Source organism: Centropristis striata, chromosome 4, assembly GCF_030273125.1.
Source record: "Centropristis striata isolate RG_2023a ecotype Rhode Island chromosome 4, C.striata_1.0, whole genome shotgun sequence".
Lineage (NCBI taxonomy): Eukaryota > Metazoa > Chordata > Actinopteri > Perciformes > Serranidae > Centropristis > Centropristis striata.
The window spans coordinates 9,620,690-9,646,812 of record NC_081520.1 but is presented as its reverse complement, the minus strand read 5'-3'; the positions used below and the strand labels follow the sequence as shown (position 1 = coordinate 9,646,812).

Here is a 26,123-nt window from a genome sequence, read left to right as displayed (position 1 = left end):
AAGCCTCCTAATCAGCCAGAGAAGTTAGAAGATAAAGACTCCAAATATGTCCTTATATTTAAATATCAGCTGCATCAACTGGAGAATGATTCCTGTCTGTGGAGCCTGAACACTGACTTGCGTTCAGCAGGGACCACCTGTCGCTGTGAGCGAGTGTCAGCTGTCTGCTGCCCCTTGGTCAATTAGTCAGTGTTACTTACTAACATCAGGAAAGACCATTAACTACTCCTAATGGCTTAAACTAATCCCATCAGTCCCCTAAACCCTCTGATTCAGTTTAGAGAAAGACTGCTTATGTGACAACAGGAGGGGTTTTCTAACAGAGATGCTGGAGAGAAAATCTGACAGACCCCACGTCACTAATGTGCTTACATGTCTAAATATTGAAAGTAACCAAACCCTGCATGCATGGCATTTTAATCTTTTTAGGTTATTTGACCTCTGTATTTCACACCTTTAGCACTTTTAGGTAATGTAGCGTATCTTTTTTATTTATATATGTATATATTATATTATATTATATTTCATGCATATTAATGTTTTCTTTATGCTGTCATTTTGCACACCAAAATATTATTTTCTATTTAATGTTTTATTTATTTATTATGTATTACAGGCAAAACAGTACACATAACACAATACAATGACACATTGCAGGGAAAAATTGGACAAAAGGAAAATAGAAAAAGTAGATCCCTTCAGTAGTGAACAAAATAATACAATAACTTTATACATTTAGAAACAGAAATATACATATGACAGGAAGAGTGTGTTTTTAGAGTTTGATATGTTCTCACTCTTCATTTCTATCCCCCTTCATGTTGTGCTATTTTATAAAGGCTTATAAAAAAAAATCCAAAAGAAACTGCTTTGCAATGTTTAAAAAAAAAAAAAATTAGGGTTAGTACTTGATTGAGCTTTAAATATGATTTTTAAAATATAATACATACATCATAAATATGATATGTGACAAGTTCCTAATGTCTTTTGTATTTATTGTTATTTAACATTAAGCCGGGACTAAACAGGTTATTTAACACTAATTTTTGGACACAACAGGTCATTTTAAGCAGACGTTACAGAATCATAATTACAAAAATATGGCAACATGCAAGAGACCTAATACAACAAGAATTTAAAGTACTTTTAAAATCATTAGTAGTATTATTATTTGACTGGAGGTTTATTAATTTTTTAGAAGCATCCTAATAGATTATATCCAAAAATACGTTTTCACACATCAACAAAAGTATTTTTTAAATATTATTTTTAGTCAGTTTTAGTTTCTTGGAATGACAAGTTAGTATATTACATGGGAAATGTGGTCTTATTATTACTATGAATCTACATACATATTTCTTATTTTTTTGGTGGGGTTGATATTTTAATTTATGTATGTATGTATTTATTAACTACTTAATTACTTATTATTATACATTTATGTATGTATCTATTTTATACTTTAAAAAAGTATTACTATAATTTTGATTGTACTTAGTTTAGGTATGTTTTGTCTGCCTTGTATTATTATGTATGCATTAATGTGCCAAAGGCCATTATTCAGAGTACAGTTTTAAGGTGCCACTACTTGTTTTCACATTTCTTTCTGGAGTTGAAATCACAAATTCTGCTGAGAACTGTTGATGGCTCTATTGTCCAAAGGTATACTGGTAATGCATTTCAATTGAATTGAACTGCCGTAGCTTATCACAACCATATTTTAAACTACAGGACCCACAAATCAGTGAAAACCTCAGTTTTTCCTTTGCTTTGAAAGAACAGGCTGAATAAAATATGACTTAAATCAGTCCGCATGGACAGATATGGATATTATTTTATAGCACTTATTCCACAAATATTTTCTGCTACTAAGATCAGTTTGCTGGCTCCAAACATAACTCCCAATATAGCTTCAATGTTTGGTTTCCTGATTAAATTCTTGGAAACAGATTATTTCTGGCTCCAGCATGTTGTCCTGAAATGCACCAGACAAACTGGGCTACCCTTCAATGGATCCCATTAAGCAGAACATAAGTCGGTGATTGGATGAGGCTTTGGGATGACATGTTCTCCTTGATTAGCTAATTCCATCCTCACTAACCATCCAAATCCTGTTAGTATGGGCAGGGTTAAAGCTGCTGCTCCGTCGAGGAACTGTGCTCGATGGCCACGAACCATTACCCTCTACAACTCACCATTCCTTCTGTGCCAAGACTTAAAGCAGCGTCAACAAGGAGTTACAATATAAGTTACTGTGGACTGATTTTGTTCATGCACAGCTAATTAAATGTTGTAGAAAATCTTAAATTTTGATATTAAGAATGATTGATATTAGATTTTTTATTCAACAACTATAATCAGTTTATCAACAGTTTATCTTGTCTGATAAGTTCAGTAGTGCTACATATATATTTGAGGTAATTCAGGAAAATTGTTGCCATTACATAGTTTGTCCACCAGGGAGCACTGAGAACTTTACTTTTCAAATGTCAAATAAACCACACAGTACAGAGAAGTGAGAACTGAATTAGGTAAGAAAGCTTTTAGTTACGCCAACCCTTTATCATGGAACAATCTGCAAAAAGCATTGAAATTGTCTGAGTTGATCACAATCGGTGAATTTAAATCGATTCTAAAGCATAAAGATATAATTTCCCTTGGTCAGTGTGACTGCTCCACGTGAGTCTCTACTTGAGGCTCTTTCACTGATGTTGTAATGGCTGTATTTGTATTTAATTGTTTATGTTAACTGTGTTTAAATGTTGTAACGTGTCTGCTTTCTTGGCCAGGACTCTCTAGTAAAAGATATTTTTTTAATCTCAACAAGACTTTTACCTGGTTAAATAAAGGAGATATATATATCTTGGTCACAAACTGAAAATATATATGGTTATCATATATGCGCAAGCAGCCTTTATAATATTGCCTTTATAATAATCCTGTATCTGTATCAAATGTGAATATAGCTTTCTTTCTGCATAAGCTGGTGCTGAGACAGAATCACCCAGAGTTTACTGAACCAGTTCTGGCTTAACAGTTCGACTCATTCAAATCAAGTTTTTTGCCTGTACAATAAGTTGTAATGAAAGAGGTTATGACCTACACATAGCATACTATATTTTAACATTTTCTGTGACATTTGTATGTTGTTTTTTGTTGTATTAGACATCCCATAATATGGTGTTTTCTGTCATTTATGAACAAAATATACAACTAATATGTATCAACAGACTATAATAAAATCATTAGCATTTTATAGTAAACGTAAGTTGCTTAGTGTCCGTTTTTTTTTAGTTTTTTTTTTTTAGAAATATTTACGTACCCAAACTGTTCAAACATGTCAAAATCAAGCCAACAAGAACAAAGAGGTTAAGGTAGACGCACTTTATTCCTAAAACAGAAGCTGCACCATCAGTAGCGGCACACAATTATATGTACACATATACACACACAATTACCTAAATCTGTTATATAAAATATATAATCTGACAATGTACCTTTTAATTCCTCTTCAGAGCTCATTGAGTTACTGTGCGAGAGACTCTGGAGCCAAAGCAGACAGAGAGGTAAGTCTCATCCACTCATTGGGTGGGACACAAATGCCCAGGCCAGCTTTTACTTCATTTTTACAGCATGGCAATAAAAAGGTCTGTACCCTTTGAAAAAATAATATTCTAAAAGCAATCTACAGCAAATTCACTTGAACAGGTTTTTCCGTGTTGTAATTGAGAAAATTACACTTTTTAAACCAATTCCTTTACAGTGAGATGTACACACCCTCTAGGATTTGTAATATATAAAAGATATTAAGCATTAAAAATTCCACATTTAAAAACTTACAATAAATAATATATGCAGGCATTTCATTAAGATAAAATTTCATAGATTGCAATCTACAGTCATTAAAAAGACAATTTATTCTCCTTTATGAAACGTCCCTTGATCTTCCAAAATGCTAAAATGGATTCTTGGCATCTGATTGATTGATTGTTTGGAAACTTGCAGTCAGGCAGTCAGTGTTGTGTGAGATAAACCGACGGGGAGGAAGAAGAGGAGGGGGGCCTTCCTCCACATTTGCCCTGATGGAGTGTGAGGTCCTTTGAGTGTCGAGGATCCTTTGTAGCAGGAAATCCACGATTCGACTGAGCGAGCCATCCAATCAAATCTCCGCAGTTTGATCCCGTTAGAGTTCAGAGCATGTTCATGATAAAGTTGTACATCTGGGTGAGCACCACGAAGTGAACGGGCAGACAGGAGCGTCGGTCCTGGGTCGCAGGGTCGCACGTCAGCCAGGAGAGGGCGTTGTATTGCTCTAGAACAAATCTGTCATGTAGAAGGTGGCAATGTTAATGCACGTCTCGTATCATTGTTCTATTTTAACATTAAGTTCTTAAAGTGTGCAGGCTCTTCTGGTCAGAGCAGCTTACCTGAGCACATCAGAGGTGTGGTTGGAGTCCAGGGGGTGGGAGTGCTTACTGTGCAGAAGCTCGTCTGATTGGACAGAAGACACGTGCAGGTGCAGAGAGGCCTGGTGGGAAAAAGAAAGAAAGATGAAAATCCAAGTCTTAATTTGTGGTTAGGGATACAGACAGCATTTAAATGATTTAATAAAGCATTTAATAAGCACTTGTCAGGCAAAAACACCAAGGATTATCTGGTTCCTCATTGTTGAGTGAAAATATCTTTAAGTTTTTGACATTTGGCTTTAGTAAAATTTAACAGGCATTACTCAGCATACAGATGCATCTCAGTACATTAAAATACCATGGAAAAGTAAATTTCCAGTAATTCAAGTCAAATAGCCCCAACCAAGTATTGAGTGCATATAGATGGAAATACTTTTCGGAGGTCAACATTTCCATATTAAACATACTTTTTAAAATTGGTCTTTTGTAATATTCAATTTTTTTGAGACTGAATTTTAGGTCTTAATTAAATGTAAGCCATGATCATTATAATTAAAGATATTCAACAAATTAAGACATGAAATGTTTCTTGTGTGTGCGTAATGGATCTATATAATGTGTTTATCCACTTTTTGAATTGAATAACTGACATAAATACACTTGTCTATGCTATTCTAATTTATTGAGATGCACCTGTACCCATTTTACAAAAAAAGACAAATAATTAGCCAAGGAATCTAGGATATAAAAATAAGCATTAGTTGTAGTCCTACATGAACCAGGGTTCCTACAACTTTTCAAAAGTCAAATTCAAGCACTGTTCAAGCTTCCCCAGCACTCACAGCTGTGCTGTAACCAACAACTATTTTTCTGACAGCATTCTACAATACTGACAATAAAGATTCAGGTTTCAAAATATGTCACAAATGACAAAGTTCAAGGAGATTAAAGCACATTGTTAAAAAAATCCAAGCCCTTTTAAACCCTTATATTAAAGCACCCACAGGAGCCCTGCTGAATGTGACTGGCTCCAAAGTTTCCTGTGCTAATGTACCTTAAGGAAGAGTGGGCACTGGTTCTGGGCTTGAGGGCAGGCCGACCAGAACCAGTCAGGCAGTGGTCCAGCCTTGGCAGTGGAGATGAAGTAGCCCAGAGCCATCGGCTGCTGCAGGATGTTCAGAGCCTCCTCATGGGACTCCATACGGTCGGCACTCTGGCCCTGCGAGACAACATGGATAAAATTAATGATACGAACAAGATTTGTTTTCTGCAATAAGAGTTTGGGATTTTAATTGCAGCCATTTAGTCTATTTTATGTTTTAATATCCAGTTTATGGCACCACGAATGGGCTGACTTGACTTCCTACAACTGTTAGTCACTGTATGATGTTGTGAGTTCAGGGCAAAAATAGTAGTTATTTTATTCTTTTTGCCAGGAGTAGTTACCTCATTATTTGAATTTAAACTTCAGAACTCACCAAGCAGCAAAATGTAAGATTCATGTGCTAAATGTAACAACATTGAAAATGCTTTGTCTTATTTGCTAAAATGAAAATAAAAGCCAATCACACATTTTGGACACCAAATTGTAAGCTGTAATTTGAAGGAAAAAACAAACAGTAAAAAACTAATGACAACTGTAAATGTCAATTATCTACATTTAAAATGGACTTTTGTTTTGTCATTGAGTTATACCTTGCTTCCCTCTCCCCCCTGGTGGTAGTGGGAGCCAGGAGAGTGAACAGGCGACGTTGTGGGGGAGTTGGGCAGGATGTTGATGAGATCTGGATCCACCATGTCGTTGTCGAAAAGGTCAAAAAGGCCCATTCCATCAGATCCATCTGCAAAGAGAAAACATGCACAGAGCTCAGGGTTTGTCTGTGGCTCAGCTTCAGCAGATGCATAACTTCAGCATCTCTGTATAATGATAAAAAGCAAGAAGACTTTGAAGTGCTGGATTTATTTTCAGGCCTTGTCAGCTGCAGAACGTACCAGGATTTATGGGATTGAAGTTGATGTCAATGGGCTCTGCAGTGTTAGTGTTGACCTGCACCATGGCTGAGGTGGGGAACACCAGGATGTGTGTGCAGGATGTGTCCTGAGGTGTGCTCAGCTGCGATGTCTGCATGTTGAGTGTGGTGCTGCGACCAAACACTGAACCTGTCGACACAGAATCTGCAGAGACAAGAAACAGATTTAGGCGTGAGATCTTGCAAACTAAACTGGGTTGCAAATATGGTCTAAATAACCACAATACTCTCTTTTTCTACCTGGCATGATGACAAAGGAACCCTGGGGCTCCATAGCAACCAGACAGGCGCTAAGGATGCTGGGAGTGTCAGCAGCAGAGATGCCACACATCCTACAGGTCTCCTTCAGACGTTTACTGAGAGACTGCAAGTTCCTCCTGCTCAGCAGAATACTCCAATCTGGAACAGGGACGACATCAGAGACCATTAGTGTGTGTTCATTTACCTAAATACGATGCATATTCTACAAACACTGCAGCCGTGTGTGTGTGTGTGTGTGTGTGTGTGTATGTACCTCTTAGCTCGCCGTGGCCCATTCTACCAAGTCGCCCAATGACCACCCTCCATGGTAGCGATGTCACCTGCACCAGGCCGAGACACCACTCCCACAGCTTCTGCAAACCCACTCGCCTGGCTGAGCCCTTTTTCCTTCGGGCCCTGCAACAGACACAACACATATTTTAGATACGGACAGTCTTACCAATAACGAAAACTAGCATATGGGACTGATGCATGCTTTAATTTCTATTCATGAGTGCACGTACCTATTGGGTACATCAATACTAATGATGCAGGTCTCCAGCAGTTCTCCGTGTTGGTCGGTGCAGGAGGCCAGCAGCCAGCGCTGGTCATGAGACAGGCAGTAGCCCACAAACAGGACGTTGTACTTCTGTGAGGCCTCGCCAAACGTCTCCCCGAGCTCAGTCTGCTTGTCTTTCACCGGAGCCAAAATGAAGGGCGGCGTATACAGGCGCAGACACTCGGGCCTCTGCACAGAAGGAAAATGTGTTCGTTTAAAAGGGAAACAACAGAGGACAAAAACCACAACACAAAGCCAGACTCTGTGTTGGCGGACTTCCTTTACCAGAAGCCACACCAGTTTCAGATATGCGGCCAGGGTGGCAGTTACCTCTGGGTTCTTGAGTGCCATGTCGATGGCAAGACCAGGGCCAAAGCCGGTCAGAGCCTTGAAGTTGGTGGAGTTGGGCAGAGGCCGGCGACACTGAGTGAACACAGAGAAGGCCAGCGACTTGAGGTGCTGGCCGTAGAGGTGACGCTCCCCAGTGCGCACTGGCTGCAGCAGATACTGGCAGGGAACAATCTGGCAAAAAAACAACAACAGTGGTATTGAAGACAAGGTTGTGATAACACATGTGCTTATTTGTTCGTTTATTCGTATGGTCAAATATAAAAAGACAGGGCTTAGAAATTATGTTTATAAAATGAATTCACAACCACTACAACTATAAGAAAAAATTTCACAACGTTCATTCTTCTGTCATTGCCCCCTTCTCAAGCTACATAGTCTAGCTACTGTAAGTGTTGTGTTTACCTACATCATAAGTAATATATGTCCATTTTAGCTCAATGTCTACACTGATGTCTGATGTCTCATGTGCTAAAACAAATCCAAGATCAAATAGTTCAGTTATGTTGTGGTTACGACAGTATTAGCCTGTAAAAAAAGCAACCATTAGGGGCTTACATTAATGTAAAACAAACAAAACAAAAAAAACATCAAATGAGACATCTGTTAAACAACCACCTCTTTCAGGTCAAATACTGTCATAATTTGAGCATGTATGCATGTTGTGATGAAAGAATAATATTAAATGCATTTTACGCAAGTCCTACTGTTTTGGTGAAATCAAATATACAAGTATTCAATTCACTTAACCCTCTGAACTCCAATGTTTGTTTTCTTTTACAAAACCTCAAAAAAAAAAAAAAAAAATACACCTTTTATCATAGAAAAACTTTAAAAACAGGCATCATCAGTTTGAATTTTTACGACAGTTCTTGAGTAGATTATCATAATAGGCTAGGAGATGTTTCCATTAGAAAAAGCAACATTTTTATCAATAAACATTTGGAATAACGAGATCCTTTTAAAAACAATACATTCTGCACTTCTCAGTGACACTGTGAAGCATGATTGATTTTGCAGTCAGCTGTTTACACAGAGCAGAGGGGAGAGGGCAAGAGAAGTTGTAAAAATGCAAATGAATATATCCAGCATGTGGAGACCGAACTTTTTTTCCTACATTCCTGACACATGTCAGCACTTTGAAGGGTGTTGTATATACAGATTAGATACACTTAGAAACTGCATGGGGTTCAGAGGGTTAATGCTAATGAATACAATATACATTGACTTTAAGTGGGGAGCATATTAAGCAGATCCTTCACTGCTGTGCTAAAGGCGGATGCTGAAACCATTAGCACTTTCACACCTCTTATGCTTCGAAATCCCCTCTGGCATGTTGATGCAATCATGTGTCACTACATCACAGGTGTGCTGGTTAACACCTCAATTAGTGTTTGCTAATGAGTCCCCAAGTCCTTCTCACCTCCCTTTGTGCCTGCTGGTAACCTGCTCTGTTTTGACTAAACTGGCAAACAGAAGCAAATTAGTTCAAACTAAGGATGAAGTCAATCAAAGCTTGTGGGCGAAAAAACCAAGTGTGAGATCTTAATGTGTCCATCTAGTGATATAACATCACAATGTTAAACACACTCAGTGTTTTATGCTTTATGTTATAATCTGAGACGTTAATGTTAGACTGTACCTGTACGGAGACGGCGTTTCTGATGTAAGCAGGCAGGAACTGAAGCATCTCCATGTAGCAGCGCAGTAGGCCCAGTGTGTAGGCGCTGGAGTGGACCTCTCTGTCGGCGTCTTCGTAGCTAAAGGGGTCGACGATATACACCACGATGGCAGGCGGGTAAGACACAGCGTGGGATTCTCCATCTGTTGGCTTCCCCACTTTGTCTCTCTCCATTGTGCTGTTGATTAAAAAAACCCACACATAATGAATAAATGATTTTAAAAAACTAAACTAAAACGTGTTTGTTTTTCTAATGTCACTTGTGCATGAATACACAGTATATGTTGTATTTTGCATAGTGAACAGTTTAATAACAGGATGTAGTATTCAGTACAGAAGAACTGTGCAAAAATGGAGTTCCCCAACTTCTCAGTTGCCATGTGAAAGGAAACATTTAGCAAATGTTTGAGTAGGTTTAATTGTAAAGTCCTTTTAGAAACTATGAAAGCAAGGAACTTTACTATGTTTATGTTTGTTCTTGTAGTTTAAAGTAATCTAACTGATATTGTTATATTTTTTATAGATTATTTTATAAAGAAATGGGTTGTTAAGAGGCCAACTTGCTGTGAACAATTATCAAAACATCAAATGAACACAAACAAAAATAAGTTAATTGAGATGATTTTAAACAACTACAGATAAGCCACAATTCTCATTCAAATCCATATATTCAAAAATCTTCTTTGTTTTGAAAAAGGTCATCATTTGCATACTTTCCGCTGTCTCACAGCATTACCACAACTCAGCGGTTGCTCTGACAGCAACATGCAATGATTGGCTACGACACGTCATGTCCTGTCTCTACACATGTGACATGTGCCTGTTCTCTGTCAGACAGCAGCAGACTACAGTGTCTGTCACGGCTTAAAATAAGAAAAAGTGAGTCAGCTTTTTATCTTTAACATTATGAGTCCATTGTACAAGCATGCCAATGACTGTATCAAAGAAGTGGATGTTACCACTGTGACATCACACATTGAAGAAAGAGCAATATTTAGATGAGAGAGTGGATCTAACAGTCAATGCAAGCCTGCATATACCGTCACCCCGTCAGCACCCAGCTCCTTGTTAGCTTTGATACTTCAAGGTACATACCAATAACCACCTCATGGGTATTTAAATAGAGATGTATCAAAGTATATCCATTGCATTGTGTCAATTATGATTGGCAGGTTGCTGTAGTCACAATAATGTGCTTAACATACCATGCTTTATCATCTGTTTAACTCTATATGTGACCAAAATGTACAAAATGAACATCATACTGTATTGACAGACTTGAAACTAGTGACTGAAACCATAAAACTCACTAGGGAAATGTTTACTGAGGTAATAACTCAAGTAGAGTCATTTTCTCATTGACTTCTATACAACTCATACTACAGTTTACGGTGCACGGTCTGGATAGCTTTGGTCCTACTGCATTGTCACAAAATGACTAATGGTGAAGTGCTTATTTACAGAGATATTAAAAATGTCATGAGTGAAATCAATGCATATCCATAAAATAAACTAGACATGCCTTTGTCAGTAAGAAGTATTAACTAAACATGGAACCAAGTAACAACCAAACATGCCGGGGGTGGTAAAAAAAAAAAAACAGCAACAAAAAAAGTAATCTCTCCGTCTGGATGATTAATTGACTTATTGTGGTAACCTACCTCTCTGGCGCCTCAGTGGGCCCCTGAGGCTGGTTGGCAGAGGGTCCGTTTTCTGCCAGCCCCCCTGCACCCTGTGGGTTTGACTGGGGTCCATTCTGTGACGTGCTGCTCTGCAAGCCTGCCGTCCCAAACGGCGAGTAAGAGCTTGGCTTGGCCGAGGCCATTCCCCCGATAGTCTGGGAGCCTGAGGAGGAGGAGGGAGGGGTGCTGTTGACCTGGGCAGAGCTGGTGCTGGAGCTGGTAGTGTTGGTGCTCTGGGGTCCTGAGGAGGCGCTGGAAGAGCTGGAGGTCTGGGAGGAGGAGGAGGCCACAGAAGGACTGCGCTGGGACAATAGGGAACCATCCAAAGATTGCTCTGACAGGTATGGAGCTAAAAGAATTGATGAGGTAAAAGCAAATGATTAGTTATCATATTTACAAATGACGACTTTTCTAAATTTGAGTTTTAAGAGTGAAGATGTTACCTAGATCATAGCGGCACACTTGAGCAAAGAGTTTGAGCTTATTAAAGGCGTCATTGTTTCCCTCTCTGGCAGCCATCTTGAGGAACCAGTCACTAAGGGGCTGCTCTGTCATGCTCCTGCCTTCTGTGGTGCCGACCTTCAATACGCCCTCTGGGTGATTCTTACAGATGGGCCTGTGTTGCCCAAGCTGGCATGCCTGTCGACAAAAAGGGAGTGAAAAATGAAACTGTGTGAATCACTCCGCAAGAAAATAAAGCTGTTTTTGTGGGCATGTCTTTACATGACTGATAAGTATCTTCCTGCCAGGTGCGTACCTCATACATAGCACTTAGATCTTTGAAGAAGGTCTTTGCTCCGCGGAGCAGGGCTTCGTTTTCTGGGCAGATGACAACATATCCCACATCTCTCTGGGAACCAAAAGGATCCAGAAGAAGCTTTTCCCAGTAGGGCAACCCAAAAGGAGACAGCACCACAAAATCATACTCATAACCGACCAGAAAAGTGGGGATGGGCAGAGGCTCGGGAGACTCATCTGTACCTGTATTGGAAAGAAGACAAATGTTCATCTTTCTTTTAACAACCACAATAATCTGAAATAAATATCTACATTTGTCAGTTATTTATCAGATAACACTGATTAGGTAAAAAAAAAAAAAAAAAAAAAACAGTTTCAAACTACCATATGATCCCCTCCCAGCCATCTTGTGGAACTGCTGCCAAGTGAGCGGTCCCTGAACGCCCCAGGAGCGAACACTCCTCTTCTTCTGAATGGTGTCCTGCAGCACAGGCTGGAGGGACAACAACACCCGCAGGACGTCCTGAGAGAATAGTTTGCTCATGTCTGCTGCTACATAAAGGAAAAACAAAGAGAAAGAAAAGTCTTAACTTAACAACTTCAGAGGCTAAGAATAAAATAAAAGAGGAAAAAGCTTGGAGTAAAAAGAAATGGTACAAAAATACATACATTTGCATTTTGGCCACTGATGGAGACAGGTGCTTTTCACTAGTGTTTCATCTACTTTGCCTCCTGACATATTGTCCATGAACTGCCTGCCGTGCTCCAAAGCCATGTAACAGTCATTATAACAGTCTCTCTCTTCCACCCTCAGAAATGAACTGGGGGCTGAGCTCTGCTTGGGGTACTCCACGCCTGCCATCGGGGCAAAAGGGTTGGTGCACTGGTCCTGCAGCAGTAGGATTAGCTCATCTGGAGGTTTCTCCGTCAGGCTGCCAGCCTTGTGCGCCGTTGAAGCTCGCAGCTCTTCGAAACACCGCTCGGTGTCCCGACTAGAGTCCGAGCCCCGTACCACCACGTCCAGCTCGTCCTCCAGAAACAGCCCTGCCGATTGGCCAAAGCGCCGGTTGGTGACGGCGCTAAAGCCACAAGTGCAGGGGTACTGGGCCTCGCCATTGTCCTTGAGGTACACGCCTACATCTGCTCCTCTGATGTTCATGTTGCAGACGCAAACGCAGCAACTATCAAAGTTGCAGTCCTTGAAGAGGTTCATGACTGACTCGGAGAGGATGAGGGTGACATAGAGGCTGTGAGCCTCGGGGATGGAAGGTACGGTGGCCGGCTCAACGGAGCTGAGCGGTCGGCAGGTGGAGGCAGTGGAGGCGGGAGAGTAAAGGTCAGAGTTGTCATATTTGAGTGAGCCCTGGACGCTCGACGGGCCGCGGGGAGTTCGTGGAGTGCGTGGTGTGCGAGGCGTGGGCACGGAGAACCGTGGCGTGGCTGGGGAGGGCAGGATGCCTGTGCCGCTGTTGCTTGGCGGGGCACTGCTGGACATGAAGGGTGTGTGGGTCTGAGGGGTGTAGGTCTGACTGTAGTCCGGCTCCACGCTGGGGACGTTACTGTTACAGAGAGAGAGAGAGACAGGGATCCAAATTAATTTAATGCCATGGTTTCTGAAAGTAGCATTTAACTGCATCTGGAGATTTATTTCAGTATAATGGCTGGTTAACATAACTATCAGTTTCAATAACAATAGATCAAATGACAGGAAGAAGCAGAATCATGTTACAAACATTTTTCTAAACATGGCAATAACTTTTTAACATGTTCACAGACCAAACTACTTTACTTTAACCCAAGTTAAACTTCTCTCGCTCTCTAAACTTAAATGAAATAAAAATAAAATAAAATGGGTCTCCAAATGCTATAAATATAAAAGGATGTTCAAAAGTGAATACTCTGACAATAGTGCCTGTTTTTCAGTTTCTTTCTATGATGAATATTTTTGGTAATTTTTAAAGATTTTTTTTTCAAACCCGCTGCCTGGCTCAGAGGGCTAAATCATTACATTTACATAAAACATCCTATCTAAATTATACTACTAACCAATACAAAAGACTGTTTGTGGTCTTATATCTTAACTAAAATTACTTTTTTTTAATTTTTTTTTTTTAAAAAGGTCAACAATAAGCTTTTTCTGTCGACGATTTTAATGAAGAGATACTTCTAATTGCAACTGTCTGGGAACTCAAACAGCTAGTTAAACATGTCGTAGGTAATATGATGTTTTTAAAACAATGAACATGTTAATTAACATCAGGGGAATCTGTAATAGACTACATCAGCAGGCTCATTCCCAAATGATCCTCTTCTGCACTTCTGACAAAACACTGGAAAGCCACGCGCACTTACCTGTCTTTGGTGAGGAGGTTGACATTCGTTACTGGGGGCATCAGTTCCATTTTGCCCATGGTCCAGCTGGGCGTGTACACACAGTCTTCTGGCAGTTTCATAGGCAACAAACACTGGCTGGGTAGTGTCTTCAGGGGTGCGTACATGGAACAGCCGATTAACAACTGACACGTCTCGGGCTTGTAAACAAAGGAAAAGTCCTACAAGAGAGAGGAAAAAAGTAACAAGGTGAAGAACACTGATGCAGCTAAATTTTCCACTTGCTTCATAGTTGCCAGGTGTGAGACATGTCATACCTTTATTTCAGATGGCTTCGGGCTGCAGAATCCCTCCTCCACCTCCATCTTGAAGTGGTTGTTGAGTTGGCTGCCGTCCAACAGGCCCGTCCCTGCTTCCAGGCTGTCCTTGCTCCCGGAGTTCATGGGAGAGTAACCCTGCTGCTCCAGGGAGGGCGGGGTGGGAAACATCTGGTGCAGGTCTGCTGAGCCTAAAGAAACAAGACATTATCACTTGTCTTGACACTATTGGTGTAAAAAAGTTACAATGAACAATGATTAACTCTTCTTTAGTCTTCTTACTTATGCAAGACAAGGGGTCCGACGTGGCTGATTTCGGATCTTTACAGCCAAACTTGTCCTCTGTACCAGCTCCTGCTCTTTTGGATCCAGGCTGTGCAGAAAGAAAAACAAAACAAAACATTCAGTACATCTTCCATTTCAAGCAAACGTCAGCAGCAGTTCCCAAACTTATCCAAAGACTATAGGATAAGCTGTACAACTCTCAACTAGCAATTTCGTTCAACATACTGATGCTCTTACCGCTAGCTCATCTTCATCCGAATTGAAGATTTTATCCAGGTCGCTGTAGGACACGGCCAAGTCGTTCTCATGGATAAGGCTGGTGGAGGCTGAAGGTTTACTGCCTGATGGACCCTGACCATCTGCACCACAAAACAAATTGGAGAGGAGACCTTGAATAACATGCCAAACTCAAAACATTACATTTAATTAAATGTCAGTCTGAGAGGGCAAACAAACAAAAGGAAGGCATTCTTACCGTCTGCTGTTCCACTTCCTTCGTCCACCTGGGTCAGAAAAAGAAAACAATCCCAGCAGTTATTGTAATGTTGCAGAAAGACTGATATTATTTTACATAAAAGTAGGTGTATAAGGGGAACCTTTTTCTGAAAATTATACTAGCACATTTGTTTACAAAAAATGCCCACAGAGCATTTTTGCATGATTACCATACTTGGATTTACATATCCAAGAAACACATAGAAATATAAATGAATACTTGCACAGCTGGCAACTATTTTAAATCTTTCAACACCGTTTCATTGCCTAAATTATATTGTTTCTTGGGTTTTGGTGTATTATATTTCACTTCATTTTTATTCTTTATTTTATTAATCATCATTATTATTATTATTTTTGGAGCTGGCACAAAAATAATTACACTGCCATTTGTACTGTGTGACACAAATAAACATAGATTCGATTGGTTTTTAATTTGATACCCAAGTTTCAGCACTGATCCCAAAAAGATGGAACTTTTTAAAATACTATAATAATTTGAGGAATATAAACACATTACTTTTCTACAAAATAATTTTCTTTTGTGTTTAACAAAAGAGCCCAAACTTCTGAAATGTCAAAACAAACCTACTCACTAAATTCTAAAATATAGTCTGAAACTGGCAAAATAATACTTGCATTATATATCAGATGATGAGTCAAGAATATGAACCTGACAGGCATTCAGTGTTTACTTTTGGTACTTGACAGTTTTTGATACTTAAAAAGAAACAAACAAATTTTCATCAGTGTCAATAAAGTATTCAGGTTCAACAGAGATTTTATTCTGTGAATAGCTGATATACCAGGATCATAACTCGGTATATCCACCCTAGTCAGGGACCCACCTTGTGTTTCTTGTTGCCCTCTCTCTCAGCTCCTGGCTTGTCCTTCTTCTCGGTGAAGCTGAACTCCTCGTCTCCCTCTTCGAAGGCGTACGGGTCTGGCTCCTCACTGTGTTCTCCGTCTACTGTGGCGGAGGCAAGATGGCTGTTTCTCCGCTGGGCGTAAGTCTTGACCAGCTCCTGGGACACCTTGAGGGGGTGCATGGAGCCCGACATCACCCTGAGGGGAAAGAAGTGGTGCAGAGATGCTCAGACAGATGCAGGCATGTAGCTTAAATTAACAGCTACATTTGTTTTTACGCAGCTGAGGATGAGCAATTTAACACTTACTCTGTGACGGACACTACGTTTTCTGTTCCCCCGCCTCCCCCAGAATCGTCTCGTATTTTATCCACAGGTAGCTGGGGCGTCAGGAAGTTGGTGGCCTTCTTCCTGGGCAGGTTGAAATACTTCCAAGGGTTGTGGGTGGAGTCCTCATTGGGGTTGATGGCTGAACCCACGAAGATGGTGGGTTCCAAAGTTTCGCTGTAGGCTGGGGGGAAGGGCAGAGGCATAGGCATGTTCTCCAGCTGAGGCTCCTCAGATGAGCCCTTCTGTGGCAGCAGACAGGGCTCCACTGAGGGCGGGTAGAACGGTTGGTGAATAGGCGTGGACGAGCTCTTCATGCCACCTGGAGTCATGTCACCTTCCACGTGATCGCAGGGATGCGGGCTGAGTGGAGGGGGAGGCGGCGATCCGACGAGGTCTGCGGAGGGACCGTGCGTGTGCAGCGTAGGGGCTTTGGAGGGCACCGTGTCCACGTGGTGCAGGCTGGGGTACGAGCCCTCCTCCTGTGATCTTAAACAAAGCCTCTGGGTCTGTGGCTCCAGGGACTGATCCTCGCTCACAGAGTTGCGGTGGTGAAAAGGCGTCTGCGGCCTCTTCTGCTGCTTCTCCCCCTTTTCCAGCTTCTCGCCCAGCTTGTGCTTGGGGGCCGGCTGGGCGGGCTGGCCTGATGAAGGCGTGTGTCCTGAGGTGCTGCTGGAGCGCTGTTTCTGATTCTTATGTCTGCGTGGGGGGAAAAAAAGCTTTAAAAATACTATGTTTTAAATGTAAAAAGAAATCTAGGGTAAGTGCATTCCACTCCACATACCTTGAGCAGTTGCAATGCGGCCTGTGAGTACATTCCACAAAATCCCATAGTCCAGTTTTGTCCGACTCCTCCTCACAGGTCCCGTTCGTCAACGTAGTAAACTTCCTCCTATTGAACAAGGGCAGATTGACATTTGATAAGTCAGCATTGAGGATCTTCCTTGACTAGAAATGCAAATTTTGAGGAAGACATGACACTAAACATACTTGTTCCCTGTACGGTTTATGTTATACTCCTGCCACACAGACTCCACCATCTGGCTGGCCAGCCTGCGAGGGATTTTACCCCCATGAAGAGTGTTGTTAGAGCTGTAGCCATCCGATGCAGAAGACAACTTGAGCCACCTCTGGGCAGGCTGATAATCTATGACAAAAACAAAGTGCAGTACTGTTAGTATGCAGCACTTCTCAGGAAAAAAGGCTGTTGAATTTGTTTCATTCTGGTCAGTATGCCGCTCCAAATCTTACCAGTCTGAGCTTCTTCTGGTGATGTTGGAGGAGTCAGAGTGACGGAGGACATGGCAGGGTCTCTGTGAGCAGCCTGGCCCTGCTGAGCACCACACAGGCTTCCTGAGGTGTTGACTGAGCCCTGAGGGACCACAGCAGGGAGCTCCGACAGGGGGAGAAGCACCAGGCAGGAAGGGTACACCATCCTTACTCCCGCTGCAAACACACAAACACAGGTCTTTATTTTAAAAACTTCCAACTGTATGCATGAATGATTTGATAAACATCCAGTTGATAATTCAACATCTTCATTTCAGCTCAATAAATATTCTCTCGAAGATTTTTCAGGGGCCAAATAAATGTTCTAAACATGAGTTTTCATCATCAAAGAGTTTTAACATTACTTTATGCTCATATATATTATGCACAATTAATGAACAATAAATTTAAGTAAGTGCTTTATATTAAAACAGGACATTGCTGTAGTAAAACATTGTTTTATATCTTTCCATTATTCATTTTAAACACAAACAGCCATTGTAATCATAGCCGAAGACTGAAAGAGGCACGGATACCTGGAGGAGTTAACAGTGGGACTTTCCTACATGTTTTAAACCCCTCTGGGCTCTGCAGCTATATGTTGTATCACTAAATCCTTCAACATTCATTAAGAAAAAGTTCAGCACAATAACACCGTATTTAAACTTGAGTGAACTCTTACCAACAAGGACCTCCACAGCTGCTAGGGAGTCATCCTCCCAGTCTGTGTCCTCCATCTTGTCTTCCTGGACGTCCTTGGGATTTGGGCTGATGGGATAAAACTGCCTCCACTCTTCTATGAGCTTCTGAGTAGGGTGGTCTGACATCTTAAAAGCCTGACCGGTGAGGGTCCCATTCAAGCCGTACGGGCTCAAGATGACTGGAGGGAAAAGAAGAGTCACAATACTTAGTAGGCTAACTAATAAACCCAATGGAAAATGTAAATAAAAAAGCTTCACATGCTATAAATATTGAACTGTTTTACAACCTCTAGTCCTCCCCTCTCTGCTGTGTAAACAGCCTTACATTTCAGTCAGAATTTATTTTTTGCAAAAATGTAAATGAAAGTGTAGATAAAATGTAGATGATTGATTGATGATAGTGATTAAATAATATAAAATGTATAATATTTTAAGCTTGGATCTGGTTATTTTTCGAAATGGAAGCATTCATCACACATGATTCCTTCAAAGACCTCTGGAAATAAGCGGATATCTGTTTTTACAGTTTCTTGCTATGATGAATAGTGTAATTTGTATTTTTTTTTTTTTTAAACATGCCTTTGTGGGGCCAGAGGGTTCACATTGTTCACATTTGGTGTGTTCCTACCTTGCAAGGGGCTGGAGTTCTGCTGGGCGAGGCTGAGATGCTCCTCGTTAAGTCGCTGAAGAGGCTGGTGTTGAGCGATCTCCACACTCGTGCACACGTTGCTGTCACCGTGTACGAAGAAGGTGAATGCGCAAGACAGGTGCTCGCTGCAGCGTGAGTCAAAGATAAAAAAAAAAAAGAGGCATTGTAATTTTTAGACAGATTTTTCCTCAAGAATAACCACTTCATTAAGTTAAAAATACTCTACTTAATCTTCACTTTGCAGTCAGCCAATGTAAATCCCTGCAGGGTGTTTCATTTCATGTTTATTTGAGTGAGGGATATCTTATACATAGAGAATTGCACAATTATTTAACGTATTGCAGCATTTACAGCGACTGCCAATTTCCAATGCCTGTCCCTAGAAGGAACTTTAACCCATCAGTGAACTCTCCATCACTCATCATGAAGAAATGACTCAAGGGGTAAGAGATGACTGAAAAAGGGTGGTGATTTAGATGACAATTCCGTGCATATTTCACTTTGATCCATATCATGCTTTCAGGTGACAACTGTTGGTTCCACACATATTGTGGAGAGAACATAAAAGGCTTGCCAACACCACTGATCAGATTGTGCATAAAACACACGCTGCTTCCACACGGTCTGAACCTTTATCAAACCATCTTGCAACACACAGACTAAAATATGAGTCAAAAATAAACATGGGAGATTATTATAGTCCTGAAATGTTAAAACAATATTCATATTTATTTCTAACTACTTCTGGAAGGCCAGGCGGCTAAATGCACTAAAATAGTACTTGTTGACATGGTTGCTGTAAAACCACAGTGCACACTCAGCATTTTCCAAAGACTGCCCTGTTCACCAGCCAGAGAGGGCAGGCGACAGCGAGACTGCCAGATTCTTCTGTTAGAGGTGCTGTGCTGCTGCCTTAACACACACACTTGTAGACATCTTTATGCAGGAACAGCAGCTAAAACACCAGCGAGCAAGAAATCGCCCCTTGTTCCATACCAACAACTCTAGTTATATAGCTGCTAAAACTCTCATTGACAAAGCTGCCAGAGGGAACGGGGCCAAAGAGCTGTGCATCAAACACAAGTCAGCTTGGATCAACACAGCCAAAAAGCAGACACTGAAATTAGCTTGTCAGGGAACTCCAGGATACACCAGCCCCCTCATTCAAGAGCGGGGCGACGCTAAATCTATGTCACCACCCTTATGTACAAGAGGTAAGGAAATACAGCTGTGCAGCACCCCACTCTGAACCAGTTATTTATGTGCTGCTGCTGGTTCCTCTTAAGCGTGTACTTCTACAAAGCAGCCCAGTTCTACCTTGCAGCTGGAGTGTAGGTAACGACATTAAACATCATTCTGGAAGTGTTGCGCTGTTACTTAAGAAAAGTCGAAACTGAAACAGAAGTTACGCAAGATGCTGGATGCCTACTACTTCATGGGAAACTATTAGGAAAATGTGTCACGCTGATGATGTAATTAGAAAACTGTAATTATCCTGACACTCTATTATAGTATTACATCGCATTCAACTCCAAGAATCCACATTTTTTTGGAGAATTCCAGGATGTAGGTCACTGAAAGCAACATAGATGTAACAGCTTTATTAATGTAAGTTATAACTGACCTCAGTGTAGTCAGCGTGCATAAAACTCCAGGAGTTAAATCAGAGCAGCAGACACACAGTCAACAGTTTACTGCCATGGTTACTGCTTCAAGGAAAAGCCTAGTTTGTGTTTGTTCAAGACATTTTTCTTAAAAAGGAAGATGGTCTCATTCCCTTAAACAGCTATCATCTTATAACAACTCAATTAAAACAATACAGCTGCAAGAACCATCTCTCCAGCTGAATCCCAAATGGGAATTTTAACAATTAAAAGCTGTCAGAGGCCAGAGATTGTTATGGTAAGTTTAAAGCAGAACTTTGATAAAGACATCTGCCGAATGATGCTTTCAACACTACACTACACATATGTACAACACATATTATCATCCGTCTATAACATGTTTTGAACAAGCTTAAAATGTTGCTTGCCTGCTTTAAAAAAAACCCTCTTTGCAACAAATGTGGCACCATCCACAGAAAATCTATCTCTATAACTATAGATGCAACGTGCTGCAAATACTTCAATGCCAAATACTGGGTGATGTCCAGCCCTTCAGCAAAAGTACAACTCATGATGTCTTGCTCTGCTATCACCACACCATCACTGCATTTGTTGATAGTGATGTTTTCACGAATTCAGCTGACTTTTAAATAGATTTTCTGAAAGGTTTTAACTTAATATTTTCAGCATGTTCATATTAAAACATTTCAGGCTATCAAGGCAGCACAATCTCCTCTCATTTTTACTGGAGGGATTTTATTGTGAAACAACTGTAGGAAATGAGGTTAATTTGGCAGCTTAACAATGCCAAAAGTAGAATCAGTCAGGATTAAAATCTTTCAGTAAGTGAGAAGAGTATTTCTGAGGAGTATGACAATTCTGTGTCTTTACACCAATACAACAGGTAGAGCTACAGGTATTTCCAACTGACGCAGAACACAACTCCAGCTATAACTTGTGACCCGATGAGTCCCAGCTTTAACTTGACAATTTATGGCACGTCATTTATCTTCAGTGTCTATTGGGTGCTATTAGGAAGCAGGACATACCTTTTATTAATGGTCTTCTCCTCCTTTTGGTATGGCTTAACAAACCACTTGCCGATGCGAACAAAGCCGCGGTTCATGAGACACCGCTCCAGCAGGTTGTGGATGGCTTTGAAGAGAAGCGTTCGACACTCGTAGGACAGGCCGCTCTCCCACTCACCATCCTCCTCACCTGAAACAAGGCAGATACATTAAAACGGGAAATTTTAACAAAGAAACCTCTCTCTATTCTAGTAAAGAAAGACTGCCTCATGTTGATTGTAAACTGTGATATGTTGAATGAGTTTGACCTATATAAGGGAGCTTAGTTTGGTTTGTAAATGTCGCCCCCTCCACAGTAAACAACTGAGCACAGTAATACCTGAAGTGGCCCATTTGAACACACAAACATTTGATTTCAACACTCATTGGTTATTATAAAATAACATGAGCCAAAGTTGAATAATTCTGCCCTTTAGGTGTTTACATAACTTATGTGACAGAAATGTAATCCATATTGTTTATCCAACTGAAACATTATTGTGAAAATAAGTTCTACATTTGTTCTGCAGTTGAAGCCTAGTCATATTTTTAATGCAGCTACGGCCAACAAGATTTTATCAAGAACCATATTTCATAATATATAAGTGTACGTTTCCAGCTCCAAATGTCTTTACAGTTTATTTAAGATTTGTGAAAATGTTGCTCTCTGTCTCTGTGATGTCCAATCTGTGCTGTCTTCAAGAAGAAACACTTGACCCTCCTTAAGGCAGGAGACAGAATAACTGGCTTGTGTGACAGCCCTAAAGGGAGATGTTTTATAGATATTAAGATAAACAAAACTGGAACGAGCCGTTCTCCAAAATCAAGACTGTCAGGTGATGCACCAGACATTGCTCTTGTGCTACCACACAATCTGTACCTCCATGGCTGAGAGCCAATGGATTCCACAAGGCTTTAGATACTTTAAAAGCCATGTTAGCCACAAATCAGTGAGGCTATCATAACTTATCATCATTAGACTTTGTATCATTAAAACTGCATTTGAATTCTTTGCCACAGTTTAGAATGGTTGGCATCGTCGAACACTGAACGTGTTTAAACATGAATAGAGTTTCTACAACTGAAACAATTATGCCTGCAGCTCTACAAAGTATCTTTGAATAACTTCAACCACGTCACTGTTTAATTTTTGTTTTTAACATAGTGTTGCCAATTCCAAAGAACTGAAAACAAACCACTGTATGCGAATACTCGGAATTAAGGGTGGATATACAAATGTTGTAACTATACATATAGTTTTTGTGCAACCAATTCTGACGATTATGAAGATATTGCATGCACTTACTTGAGAGCTCATTATGGATAAGCTCGGCAAAACTGGGGTCATCCCCCCACCAGAAAAGCCAGAGCTCTCTGCGACCAGGGGTGTGGTGCCTTCTCCACACACTCAGCACATCTGCCGCCAGGCATCGGCTGAAACTACACAAGATAGGGTCCTCCTCGGTCACAGGGAAAAGGATGGGTGAAGAGGTGGGTCCTTGCCACACAAAACGCCGCCATTTTATTCCAGTCAAATCGGCCTAAAGAGAACGAAAAACACAAAGTGAGAATGAATACACAACATTGCTGCACAGCACTAGGCCAATCATCTGTTGTTAACTGCATAACTCAGCGTGTATCTATTTCCCAATACACACACTGATGAGAAGCTGTAGGCTGCTGTCAAACAAAAAAAATCAGTATGAATGAAAAAAGTTGAAAACTAAGCCTGCTGACATCTTGGAAAGTTTTGCAATACTATGCACATGTGACACCACAATCATGCCTGAAAAAATAGATGTCATGCAGTAATTTACTCAGCAGTTAATAACAACTAGTGACATAATGCTGCAAGTCAGTCTAAAGATTTGATTATTGTAGTTAATTCATTACTGCAAATATGTGACCTATATTTCAATATGTATATAATTTAATATGGCAGTGTCACTTAAATCAAAGAAAAATAGGATGTTTTTGTCATGTCTGTAGGCTTGACCTATTACAATCCTGTAGCAAGCATTTAGGTATTTATGTAACCATTGCAGTGTAAACACACTACCATGCTAATTTCATGAACAACTCTCCTATATATTTACTCTGCATTATCTATTATTAACTCTCTGGAGTACATCTATTTATTGAAAATACACTGAACATGTTTTATTTACAGTAATAACTTTATTTATATATCATATGTAGACAAGCTAAGAAAGCCAGTTGAAAATGCAATCATAGGAGCTTTCACACAGTGTGCCATTTATGTTTCTAGACCATTTTTAAAATGTGAATTTTCTTTCTATAATGAAAACTATTCCTATTTTTAATTTACATGCAAATAGACTGTCTTATAGTTTTATTATTTATTTATTTTCTCTGCTGTTTTTGTGTGTATAAATAATAATAATAATAAAAAAGGTACATTTCCATAGACACATGTGTCTTCTGTTTGTATTTTGGGTCATGGCAGCTTTATACTTTGTTAATTAAAATAAAATAAAAAATCTGACTGATAGCCAAGTTTGTGTCGAGAAAAAGGAGCCATGAATGTGATGTGAGGATAGACTGAAAGATGGTAAACAGAAACAGAAATTAATGCATAGGAAGTTGACAAATTCGAACCAAAATCTCCTGGACTTCAGAGGTTTAAGTTCGAGAAAAAAAAGTGGAAATGACGAGAATAAAGTCGAAATACAATGTCGAGAAAAAGGAGCCATGCATGTGATGTAAGGACAGACTGAACGATGCTAAACAGAGACAGAAATGAATGCATAGGAAGTTGACAAATTTGAGCCAAAATCTCCTGGACTTCAGGAGGTTTAAAGTTAGCTAGATCACGATTGCAAGTTGCAGGCCCGATGCCTTCACGCCAGTCTGCAACTGACGTTACAAAGCTTGTTGCCTGATTAGCCAAAATGGCTTTCTGGCCTCTCGGTATGATAGCTAACGCTAGCTAGCGCAGAGAGAGAGAGCAAGAGAGTCTCTTACCAGGCAGAAGAGATTGGAGTGGCAGTCCTCCAAACTGGCCCCGTTTGGTACAAAGCACGAACTCATCCTTTCACTGCGTTGTTATAACGTTACAGTCCATTGTCTCAATCACCATCGGAGGGCAATAGCTGGTCTAGTTAACTCGCTGAAGCGGTGTTCAGGTGTAATTACCCCCGTTAAAGCGCTAGTCAACCAAGACAACTTCTAGCCGCTACTAGCCCGGCAGCTAAGCTAACAGGCAGCCAGATAGCGTCAACTGTAAGCTATTCGACTCATCAATCCTATTTGAAATGTATTGTCTGATCTGGTTAGCTCTGCTGCTACATTACCTTTAACATCAAATAGTCAACGTTAACATGACCTGAACAGACTAAAAATGAAACACCGGAAAAGTTAGATGCGCAATAAAAAAATACGAGCTCGAAAACTAAAAAAAAACTTCACCCCAAAAGCTTAGTCCCTGGTGTGCTAATGCTAATGCTAATGGCAGCTAGCTGATCTGAAACAATTTCAAAGCAGAGGAACTCTCCCCTCCCCCTGATCTCTGCTAGTCTGCTAGCACAAAAGCTAACATACCACAGCTCCAACGCTAGCCTGCTAAAGCTAAATAAAACAATTAGCTACACCGGCCTCCTTTTCGCTAAAACCATCCCAGTGCTCCGTCATAGTAAAACTACTCTTGGAACGGATAAAAATGCCAAATTTGCGAGACTACTCATCGGCTACTTTTCCTCTGCCTGATTCCATGGCTCCTGCAGATTTCCATTATTTCAGTTCATGGATTGAATTCTTTAATGGCGGCCAGGAGGACAACTCTGCCTCTCAACTCCTATTGGCCAATTTGTGGTAATGGGGGCGTCATCCGTCTTCAAGTAGCTCCATGACTTCACAGTTTACAAGATGAGAGCTCCAGTGCATCTGTCATACAGTCAGTGGTCACTCCTCAATGATGTCTGTTACTAAACATGTTTCACTGTGCAGCATCTGCTGCATGCAACTGCTATAAGAAACTGAGATTTTATTTATTTATTTATTTATTTATTTATTTATTTATTTATTTATTTATGGGGGAAATGTGTGTTTTTGTCCACATTATTAATTATTATAAATCGTCACACTGTTAAAATAATCGCCTAAGGCATTTTTTGTCAAAATTGTTTTTTTGCCTATTTAATCTCCTCATGACGCCGGCCACCTATGGTAATATCGCCTACATCCTCAGTTGATCAGATCATGTGATTTTACCCCTTTAAGATAATGGCATATCAAGTGTGTGACTTAAGCAGATTTATAATGCCTAAGTCAATTTTTTGAACATACCTTTGTAACTTAAAGAAGATATGGTAACACTTTATTTTGAAGGTGTCTACATAAGAGTGACATGATCGTGTCATAAACATGACATGGGATGTGTCCTGAACATTAATGACACTTTGAAGTAACACTAATGCTCATGATACTTGTCATGTCATGTTTCTGACAGGCTTGTGTTGTCTAAGATAAAGTGTTACCATATCTTGCTACAAAGTTACAAAGGCATGTT

At 40.4% G+C, this 26,123-nt stretch overlaps 1 protein-coding gene across 1 annotated transcript; it reads right to left on the bottom strand.

The window, feature by feature from the left end:
- Positions 1 to 3,369: 3,369 nt before the first annotated feature.
- LOC131969994 (mediator of RNA polymerase II transcription subunit 13-like) lies at positions 3,370 to 25,397 on the bottom strand. The gene is made up of 30 exons (XM_059331235.1): positions 24,581 to 25,397; positions 22,902 to 23,136; positions 21,578 to 21,746; positions 18,904 to 19,049; positions 18,257 to 18,454; positions 17,557 to 17,751; positions 17,296 to 17,452; positions 17,090 to 17,197; positions 16,288 to 17,004; positions 15,961 to 16,177; positions 15,093 to 15,120; positions 14,855 to 14,976; positions 14,615 to 14,705; positions 14,333 to 14,523; positions 14,037 to 14,236; positions 12,354 to 13,243; positions 12,069 to 12,236; positions 11,704 to 11,927; positions 11,390 to 11,585; positions 10,926 to 11,295; positions 9,226 to 9,442; positions 7,566 to 7,757; positions 7,201 to 7,424; positions 6,951 to 7,093; positions 6,677 to 6,835; positions 6,399 to 6,581; positions 6,102 to 6,247; positions 5,461 to 5,625; positions 4,428 to 4,528; positions 3,370 to 4,323 (listed from the first exon to the last, which is right to left on the bottom strand). Exons 1-30 carry the CDS (start codon positions 24,644 to 24,646, stop codon positions 4,191 to 4,193), a joined length of 6,351 nt encoding a protein of 2,116 aa, XP_059187218.1. The 5' UTR covers positions 24,647 to 25,397; the 3' UTR covers positions 3,370 to 4,190.
- Positions 25,398 to 26,123: the final 726 nt, after the last annotated feature.

Coding starts and splice junctions, on each gene's coding strand:
- LOC131969994 (XM_059331235.1), bottom strand. CDS start 24,646: ATGAGTTCGTGCTTTGTACCAAACGGGGCCAGTTTGGAGGACTGCCAC. Junction 21,747..22,901: donor TATCCATAATGAGCTCTCAA/GTAAGTGCATGC, acceptor GCCTTGTTTCAG/GTGAGGAGGATGGTGAGTGG. Junction 7,094..7,200: donor AGTATTGATGTACCCAATAG/GTACGTGCACTC, acceptor TGTCTGTTGCAG/GGCCCGAAGGAAAAAGGGCT.